General features: G+C 43.6%; 1 protein-coding gene across 1 annotated transcript; it reads right to left on the bottom strand.

The window, feature by feature from the left end:
- Nucleotides 1-1,108: 1,108 nt before the first annotated feature.
- Nucleotides 1,109-6,276, bottom strand: SPMIP10 (sperm microtubule inner protein 10). The gene is made up of 3 exons (XM_026507865.4): nt 5,884-6,276; nt 4,988-5,096; nt 1,109-1,471 (listed from the first exon to the last, which is right to left on the bottom strand). Exons 1-3 carry the CDS (start codon nt 5,967-5,969, stop codon nt 1,262-1,264), a joined length of 405 nt encoding a protein of 134 aa, XP_026363650.1. The 5' UTR covers nt 5,970-6,276; the 3' UTR covers nt 1,109-1,261.
- Between the last annotated feature and the right edge of the window lie 2,975 nt (nt 6,277-9,251).

Genomic DNA, 9,251 nt, shown 5'->3' with positions numbered 1-9,251 from the left:
TGTACTCATTAAACAGCAACCCTATTCCCCCTTCCTCTGCAGGTTTTGGTAACTCCCACCCTTTCTTTCTCTTGGAATTTGATTATTCTAGATATCTCATATAAGAGGAATTATACAATTTTTGTCCTTTTGTGTGTGGCTTATTCATTTAGCATAATATTTTCAAGATTCCTCCATGTTGCAGCACGTACCAGAATTTCACATTTTATGGCTGAATAATATTCCATTGCATTCATATACCATGTTTTGTTTATGTATTCATCTGTCATTGGACACTTGAGTTGTTTCCACATTTTGGCTATTGTGAATAATGTTGTTAGGAACATTGACACACAAATATCTGTGTCAAGTCCCTGCTCTCAATTCTTTTTTAATTTTTTTTTAAGTAATCTCTGCACCCAGCATGGGACTGGAACCCACAACCCCAAGATCAAGAGCTGGACATTCTACTGACTGAGCCAGCCAATTGTATTCTCCGCCCCCCCCCCCCCCCCCCGCCTTCAATTCTTTTGGGCATATACCTAGAAATGGAAATGCTGGATCCTAAGGTAATTCTATGTTTAATTGCTTGAGAAACCACTATACCCTCTTCCACAGTGGTGCACCACTTTGCATATGGTCATTTTTAGGTTAAATTATGCTCCTCTGTTCTTTGCTACAGGAAACTGATACTTGGATACACTGAACCAATACAAAAAAAACCAAAAAAAACAAAACACCACACAAAAATCTTCAGCTGAAATCGTGCAGTGGATCAGAGAGATATCTGCCAAACACTTCAAATTACCATGTGGCATAGCTGCCAGGACCCACAGCCTGGATGAGGGAAGGTGTGTTGGTGAGGGGGGACAGATAGATAGTGTTGGGGCAGGCAGAAAAGCAGCAGAAATAATTCCACATCCTGCCACTCTTTCTCAGTGTGGCTCATCCGACCCTGAGTTTTGGAGGTGATGAACAACAAAGGAGCGAGAAGAGAAAGAGCAGCACAGTGAGGATAGGTGGTTGGACTGGATCCATCAGTTAAATGTCTTAACTATTTGGTGTGAAATTAATTTCACTGAGAGTTTGCCTTGTTCCCCCACTTCATCCCCAATGTTCTCAGAGCCTGTTTGCTTTCAGAAACTTTTATAATGGATCAAGAGTACAACTGACTTGCAAAAAGTTGAATCTGTAGGTGAAATACAATTGTACAATGGCCTTAAATTTGTGGGGAGAGAAAGAGATTGAGAGTGAAATACTCCGACACTTTATTCTTCTAACCTCAGACCAGTCGCCTCCTGAAGCCATGGGAGATCACAGTGCTTTGGTATCTGGAGAGCGGTGAATGCAGAGGCATATCTGCAATTTTTATTTCTGGTGGGCCTTTCTTCAGGACAACCTCCCGATCTTCCCCATGGCAAAGCCTTTCGCTGTGATTCAAAAACAGAGAGTCTTCTAAAGGGCCAGCATGGATCCCACACACTTCTGCATGCTAAGGGGTAAAAAGATCCCACTGTAATTCACACCAAACAGCACTTGATTAGATGAGGATAGAGATTCCCCAATAGTTTTTCCTACTACCCCTGTTGAGAAGGAAGGTTTAGGGGGGCCTGGAGGGCTCAGTTAAGCACCCAACTCCTGGTTTTCAGGTCAGGTCATGGGCTCAGGGTCTTGGCGTTCAACCCTGCGATGGGCTTTGCACTGCCTCCCTCTCCCTCTGCCCCATCCCCTGAGCGCACGTGCTCTCTCTTTCTTTCTCTCTCTCTTAAATAAATATATACATACATAAAATCTTTAAAAAAAAAAGGCAGGTCTAGTGGACACGACACTATAACATCCCTTTATTTTAATTTTATTATTTTTTTAGATTTTTGTTTATTATTTATTTGAGAGAGAGAGAGAGAGAAAGAGCACAAGCAGGGGGAGGAGCAGAGGGAGAGGGCTGAGCAGGGAGCCCAATGCAGGGCTCAATCCCAGGAACCTGAGATCATGACCTGAGCTGAAGTCAGACGCTTAGCCGACTGAGCCACCCAGGCACCCCAATATCCCCTTTTTTAAAGGCGATGATTTCTGTCTGGACCACCAGGAAGAGTGGCGTGGAGTGCTGACTAACCATGTAGTTCTTCAGTGCTTATGTGACCTTGTACAAGTCACTTATCCTGCTGTGAGACTCAGTTTTCTCAAATATGAAATGGGTATTAGTCAAGGATTCCTTGACTGTTGAATAAAACATTATATGTGAATGAAAAGACTTTGGCCAACTACGAAGTATTAGATCAATATCCACTATGCCGCTGCCATGGCAACTGCCTGGAGAGATAGCAGCTACTTGAGCTACTGTCTTACATATGCATCTATGTCTGGTTCTTGGGTTCTGCTGAATCGCACTCTGGGGGAGGGGGTCTTGGGGTGCAGCCCCATCTCCACTATGCTGTGTTCTCACTGTGATGTTGTTACATAGTTACATCCTCTCCAGCAGGAAAAATGGTGAAGGTAAGTAGAAGGAAGAAAGCACAGCTAGCATTCACCCAGGGTACATTCATTTCATTCAGTTCTCACTTAGATTTTCTTATCTTTTTTTTTTTTTTAAGAGTTTGTATTTAGGGGGCGCTTGGGTGGTGCAGTCCTTAAGCGTCTGCCTTCGGCTCAGGGCGTGATCCCAGCGTTCTGGGATCGAGCCCCACATCAGGCTCCTCTGCTGGGAGCCTGCTTCTTCCTCTCCCACTCCCCCTGCTTGTGTTCCCTCTCTCGCTGGCTGTCTCTGTCAAATAAATAAATAAAATCTTCAAAAAAAAAAAAGTTTGTATTTAGGGATACCTGGGTGGCTCCCCACATTGGGCTCCCTGCTCAGCGGGGAATCTGCTTCTCCCTCTGCCTCCCGCTCCCCACCTCTCTCAAATGTTTATTTATTTATTTGCGAGAGAGAGAGAGAGAGAGAGAGAGAGAGAGAGAGAGAGAGAGGGCCCATGCATGCGTGCCCATGAGTGGAGGGAAAGGGCTCCATCCCAGGACCCTGGGATCATGACCTGAGCTGAGGGCAGACTCTTAACTGACTGAGCCACCCAGGCGGCCCTCACCTAATTTTCATTTTTATTCTGTCAGGGAGAATTTCCTCTACGCCAATCACTAATTTTATTTTTTCACTTGTTAGGAACACTGTCATCTAAATTGCACAAGTGAAACAGTATGAGAAAATTATGCCAGATTATAGCTCTCAAGAGTGAGGTCAAGATGCATTCAAAACAGTTTTTCGTTATTGACTTCAGCTCGAAGTTTATATACCCTGTAGTTCCGGCAAATGAAAAATAAAGTCAGTATTAATATTGTCACCATGCTCACGCTAATTAGGACACGAAAAATGACCTGACAAGCCGCTGAATTACAAGAAATACAGCCCAATATTAAGCCTGTAGAGAAGTCTTAATAACCAGAAAAATGTGATGTTTTGAGTCTTGATTTCCTCCATGTTATATTTGTTTTCAAAATATCAGATAAAAGTACATACAAAAATAATCATCTCAGGACAAAGAACAGCTTCATTTACTGTATTGTTTATAGTTTATAAGAAAATAAGCCATATTTTTGTGATATATTTCATGTATCATATGATACTCATATTTTATTATATTATCTCTTGGTAAAGTATATTCTTATTCAAGCTTAATTCCTTAGCTGTTAGAAATTTGCAAATCTATGCAAACCCATTTCTTTCTAGGAATCCTAATTTGAAATCTCCTGTTATAGCCTGATTATTACAATAGATTCTATTCTACTTTTTTTAAAAGAGATTTTATTTATCTTAGAGAGAGAGAGAGCTCTCGTGAGCAGGGGCAGAGGCAGAGGGAGAGAGACTCCCAAGCAGACTCCGCACGGAGCACAGAGCCATCCTGGGGCTTATCTCAGAAGCCTAAGACCACAGCCCCAGAAGGAATCAAGAGTTGAAGGCTTGACCGACTGAGCCACCCTCTATTCTCCTTTGAAGAAACAACTTACCTTTACACAAGTGATCAGTCCAACTGCATTTGGAAAATGTTCTGAAAAGACTGACTGAAGGGCAGCAAGTCTTACCTGTAAATCTAGCCAAACTGTTCCCATAGCTCTCTACCCATATCTACGCAGTGCGGCTTTAAAAACGCATACTCTGTACTACAGCTTTAATATTGATGGCACATTTCATTAATATTAATTCTTTTTAAAAAGATGTATTTATTTTAGAGAGAGAGGGAGGGAGCAAGCGTGAGGAGGGGCCCAGGGAGAGAAGTGCATCTTAAGCTGGCTTCTTGTTGAGTGTGGAGCCTGGGGGTGGGGGGGCTCAGTCCCACGACCCTGAGATCATGACCTGAGCCGAAATCAAGAGTCTGATGCTTAGCCAACTGAGCCACCCAGGCGCCCCAGTGAAGTTAATTCTTAACTGCGAGTTGGCATTATGTGGAGAGAAAGGCAGACAGTTCTGAAATCTTTGGGTGTATCTATTTTAAGTCATCTTTGGACTTGAATATTTGAATTTGCTATTTAACTCCTTCTTGCAAGTTTATGTGAAAGTGCATCAACTAGTTTATGGTTTTTGTCAGACAACTGAATGGCGGTTACCAGGGCCTAGAGGAGGGAGAAATGGGGAAACATAGGTCAAAGGGCACAAACTTTCAGTTGTAAGACCAAGTTCTGAAGATCTAATGTTCAGCCTAGTAACTACAGCTAATAATACAGTATTGTACACTTGGAAGTTGCAGAGAGATCTTAAGCTCACCAGAAGAAAAAATGAGTTAATTATGTGAAGTGATGAATGTGTTGATAATCTTGATCCTGGTAATTATTCTAGTGTGTATGTTTATCAAGTCATCACGTTGCCTACTTTAAATACATACGTTTATTATTCCCAATACAGCTGGAAAAAATAAATATAAATTTAAAAATAGCTTTTGTATAGTTATATATATTTATTCATATAGATATTAAATTATACTATTTAACTATGAATTTTTCATTATGAACATGTATAGGAAAATACCTTCAGATTCATATTCCTGAATTTCATGTTTTCTTTCCAAGGCATAATGTAACGTCTTGGGATCATCCCTTGCTTTAATGAAAACCGTGGCAAATGAACCTCATTACACCTGAAGATTAGAAAGACACGAAGGAAGGATATCTGGTGAGTCCAAGACAATCGTTTTAGCGTTATTCATGTGTTGTGTCCATGATGTTTGGATCCCCCAGCTGCAGGACAGAGAGCTATGACATTGTTTGAGGCTCATCTAATAATGAACCCATTAAAACTCCAAGTCTCACAAGATCAAGAGTCCAGCCTAGATCTCTGTACCTCCACCTGCATGCTGTCCTTTACAACTTGCTTGCAGTGTTCATTTAACTTGATACTAAGGGAGAAGTCAGCACACCATGATTTGCCCCAGGCCCTCCCATGACCTAAAGAAGTCTCTGACCAGCCCCAAACGACAGTTTATGAATTGAGTACCTGCTTTCAACTCAGGGCAGACTTGCTTTCCCTGCCCGTCCATTGTTTTTCTCTAGAACATCAAGCTTTCTAGATAGATGTCAAGGGAAGCACAAAATGTTTGTCCTCATCTGTGTAGCTCCCAGATGGCAAACAAAACACGTTTTAAAACCCCCAAACCCATGGGGCGCCTGGGTGGCGCAGTCGTTAAGCGTCTGCCTTTGGCTCAGGGCGTGATCCCGGCGTTCTGGGATTGAGCCCCACATCAGGCTCCTCCGCTAGGAGCCTGCTTCTTCCTCTCCCACTCCCCCTGCTTGTGTTCCCTCTCTCGCTGGCTGTCTCTCTCTGTCAAATAAATAAATAAAATCTTTAAACACACACACACACACACACACACACACACACACACACACACACACAAAACCCCAAACCCAGAACCCTGGAGTCCTCACTTATTAGAAGGCTTATATGAACTCTCATTCGAACAGCTGTTGGCAAGCTTAGGTAAGATAGGACAAGTGTCTTTCCCTGAAGCCATCACTGCCAGTAGGGACAGACTTCTCTTCTAGAACTTTACTCACTCCTCTAATTATGATGACATCATTGCCTCAGAGAGAACAGTCTTGCTAACTTCATAGCAAACCCCGAGCAGTTACATCAGCAGTTGATTAAGAATGTAGAGCTTGGGGCGCCTGGGTGGCACAGCGGTTGGGTGTCTGCCTTCGGCTCAGGGCGTGATCCCGGCGTGATGGGATCGAGCCCCACATCAGGCTCCTCCGCTGTGAGCCTGCTTCTTCCTCTCCCACTCCCCCTGCTTGTGTTCCCTCTCTCGCTGGCTGTCTCTATTTCTGTCGACTAAATAAATAAAATCTTTAAAAAAAAAAAAAAAGGAATGTAGAGCTTGCAGGGGGGCGGGGGGGCACCTGGGTGGCTCAGGTCATGATCTCAGGGTTCTGGGATTGAACCCCAGGTCGGGCTCTCCACTTAGTGGGAAGCCTGCTTTTCCCTCTCTCTCTGCCTGCTGCTCCCTCTGCTTGTGTTATCTTTCTCTGAAATAAATACATAACAATTAAAAAAAATAAAAGCAAAAAGAATGTAGAGCTTAAAGGGTGCCTGGGCTGGTTCAGCTGAAAGAGCGCATGATTTTGATCTTGGGGTCATGAGTTCAAGCCTCATATGGGCTGTAGACAGTAAATAAACAAAACTTAAAAACATATTTTTTAAAAATATGGAGCTTAGAGCTATTTTTAGTGTTTTTTAATACCCCTATGGCTAAAACATCATTCTTATCATGAACAATTAAAAAAATGAGAATGCTTGCGGACATGTAACACATTTTTTTTTTTAAAGATTTATTTATTTGAGAGAGAGTACAAGCAAGTAGAGTGGCAGGCAGAGGGAGAGGGAGAAGCAGACTCCCCACTGAGCAGAGAGCCCAATGTGGGACTTGATCCCAGGACCCCGGGATCGTGGCCTGAGCTGAAGGCAGACGCTTAACCCACTGAACAACCCAGGTTCCCCATGTTACAAATTTGACACAAACGTGCTAGATAACATTTTGGACTATGCAATTACTATTCACAAAGTAGCCCTTCATATTAACATTCTGTATTTGTCCTTAGCTGATTGTCCTGTTTATATACTGCACATGCTGGATGTGTCTCATTTACGTTTCACCATCCATTGCTTAGACACACCCTTTAAGAGTGGAAATCAAGTACGTCTAAACCCGAAATCAATCTAACTCATTTTATCCCCTAGGATTTGAGTTACATTGCAGAGTATTTGAGATTATAAAAGCTCATTAAATACATGGAGTGTGTCTTACAAGTGCGAATGACACTCACATCACCATGAGAGGTGGAGGGTTATCCTGTCAATCCCATAGCCAGCGAGCACAAAGAAGTTAGGCGGAGCCGCAAGAATTACTGCCAGATACAATTAACTGAGTATATACCTGACCATAGTTTGGATAGACATTTTCCTTTTTTTTTTTTTTTAAGATTTTATTTATTTGACAGGAAGGGAGAGATAAGAGAGAGAGACAGGGACAGAGAGAGAGCACAAGCAGTGGGAGCAGCAGGCAGGGGGAGAGGGAGAAGCAGACTCCCTACTGAGCAAGGAGCCCGACGCGGGGCTCGATCCCAGGGCTCTACTCCGAGATCATGACCTGAGCCAAAGGCGGATGCTTAACCAACTGAGCCGCCCAGGAGCGGCTTTTTTTTTTTTTTTTTTTTTTTTTTTTTAAGTAATCTCCTCAACCAACATGGGGCTTGAATTCATGGGTCCCAGGATCAAGAGTCACACACTCTACCAACTGAACCAGCCAGGCGTCCCTGGATAGACATTTCTAGATGTAGATGGGCGGAAAGCTTTAAAGACGAGTAATTTTAATGTAAAGAACCTTAAAAACTGAAGTGTTGGGGAGGACTCCGGACTCTGGCCTGTGCCCCATTGGGACCCTCGCTCCATTCAGACCAGGTTATTTGGCCTCTGGAGCATGTCTTGGAGCAGAAGACCATGAACTCCCAAACTCTGCAAAGTCTTGAGAGGACATACCATCTCCCCCAGTAGGATGCAGAGGTTCGCCACTGGTCGTGGGAATCATTGTTAAGCGAAACTACAGAAGTGTACAGAGACGTGGAGAAATTCCTTCAGGGGATCTGGCCATGGGCGTACATGGGGGGCTGGTGGTGAGTGAGGACACAAGGCAGCAACAGGTCATCTACAGGTGCTTTGAGTTGACCAAGGAGCAGATGGGTAGATCCTCAGCGGAGCTAGTGGCCAAGATGTTAAAGAGGAAACATCACAGTGAGATTCTTTTTCATACATCTGCTCTTAGTCCTGGTGTGGCCTGCACATTGAAGGCTGGCTAACAGGGCAGCTAAAGCTATCAGCCAATAGCAGTACCCATGTCTCAGTGCTTCTCTTTCGAGGCTGCTCTCGGTGGAGCTCACAGGGCTCCGTGAGGTGCCTTTGCTCCCTACCCTGGAATTGCCACCTCAAGATACTGACCCTGAATAGGGTCTCTTCTGCGAGGTTAAGGCAGTTCTTCCACACTAATGATTAAAGCTGTCTGGGACACATCGAAAATCCTGCTGAACGTTTTGCATCAATCCCCGCAGCATATGCCTCCAAGAGGTGCCCCTCTGCAGAATTATTTTGATTGCTGTTTGTTATTTAGATATTTTCAAAACTTGAGTACCTTTTGGTAAAAGTGCAAGATAAGAATCCAAGATGTATTGATAATAAAATGTAATGGATTATGAAGAAACAAAACAACATAACTCAAGTGTTGGCTTTCTATTTAACATTAGGATGTAATCCAGAAATCTCTGAGGCAACAACTACTGGGAAAATGAACCAGGGGGCACCTGGGTGGCTCAGTCTGCTAAGCGTCTGCCTTCGGTTCTGGTCATGATTTCGGGGGTCCTGGCATTGCGCTCCCTATGTCAGGCTCCCTGCTCAGCGGGGAGCCTGCTTCTCCCTCTCCCCCTGCCCCTCCTCTCCTGTTTGGTCACTTGCACTCGCTTTCTCTTCAACAGATAGATAAAAAAAAAAAAGAAGAAAAAAAAAGAAAATGAACCAGGACTAACCATTTAGTGAAGGTGACGTAACCTCAGATGTTAATGCCCTTTGAAAACCTTAACTTTCATTAGAAAATTTAGCAGTATTTACACAAATGTACGGCATTTAAAGTGACAGTTAGGGGAGCCTCTGACTCAGTCGGTCAAGCATCTGCCTTCGGCTCAGGTCATGATCTCAGGGTCCTGAGATGCAGTCTCAACTCAAGTCTCCCATTCAGTGGGGAGTCTGCTTC

The sequence above is a fragment of the Ursus arctos genome, unplaced genomic scaffold (genome assembly GCF_023065955.2).
Source record: "Ursus arctos isolate Adak ecotype North America unplaced genomic scaffold, UrsArc2.0 scaffold_5, whole genome shotgun sequence".
Classification (NCBI taxonomy): Eukaryota; Metazoa; Chordata; class Mammalia; order Carnivora; family Ursidae; genus Ursus; species Ursus arctos.
The sequence above is the reverse complement of the archived record's forward strand: the minus strand, read 5'-3'. Positions and strand labels throughout refer to the sequence as shown.

What these genes read in the sequence shown, in the direction of transcription:
- SPMIP10 (XM_026507865.4), bottom strand. Translation starts at nt 5,969, where the DNA reads ATGGCTTCAGGGAAAGACACTTGTCCTATCTTACCTAAGCTTGCCAAC. An exon ending in TCATATAAGCCTTCTAATAA is followed by an intron (nt 5,097 to 5,883) that starts GTGAGGACTCCA and finishes TCTAATCTTCAG; the next exon opens with GTGTAATGAGGTTCATTTGC. An exon ending in TCAGGAATATGAATCTGAAG is followed by an intron (nt 1,472 to 4,987) that starts GTATTTTCCTAT and finishes TTTACCCCTTAG; the next exon opens with CATGCAGAAGTGTGTGGGAT.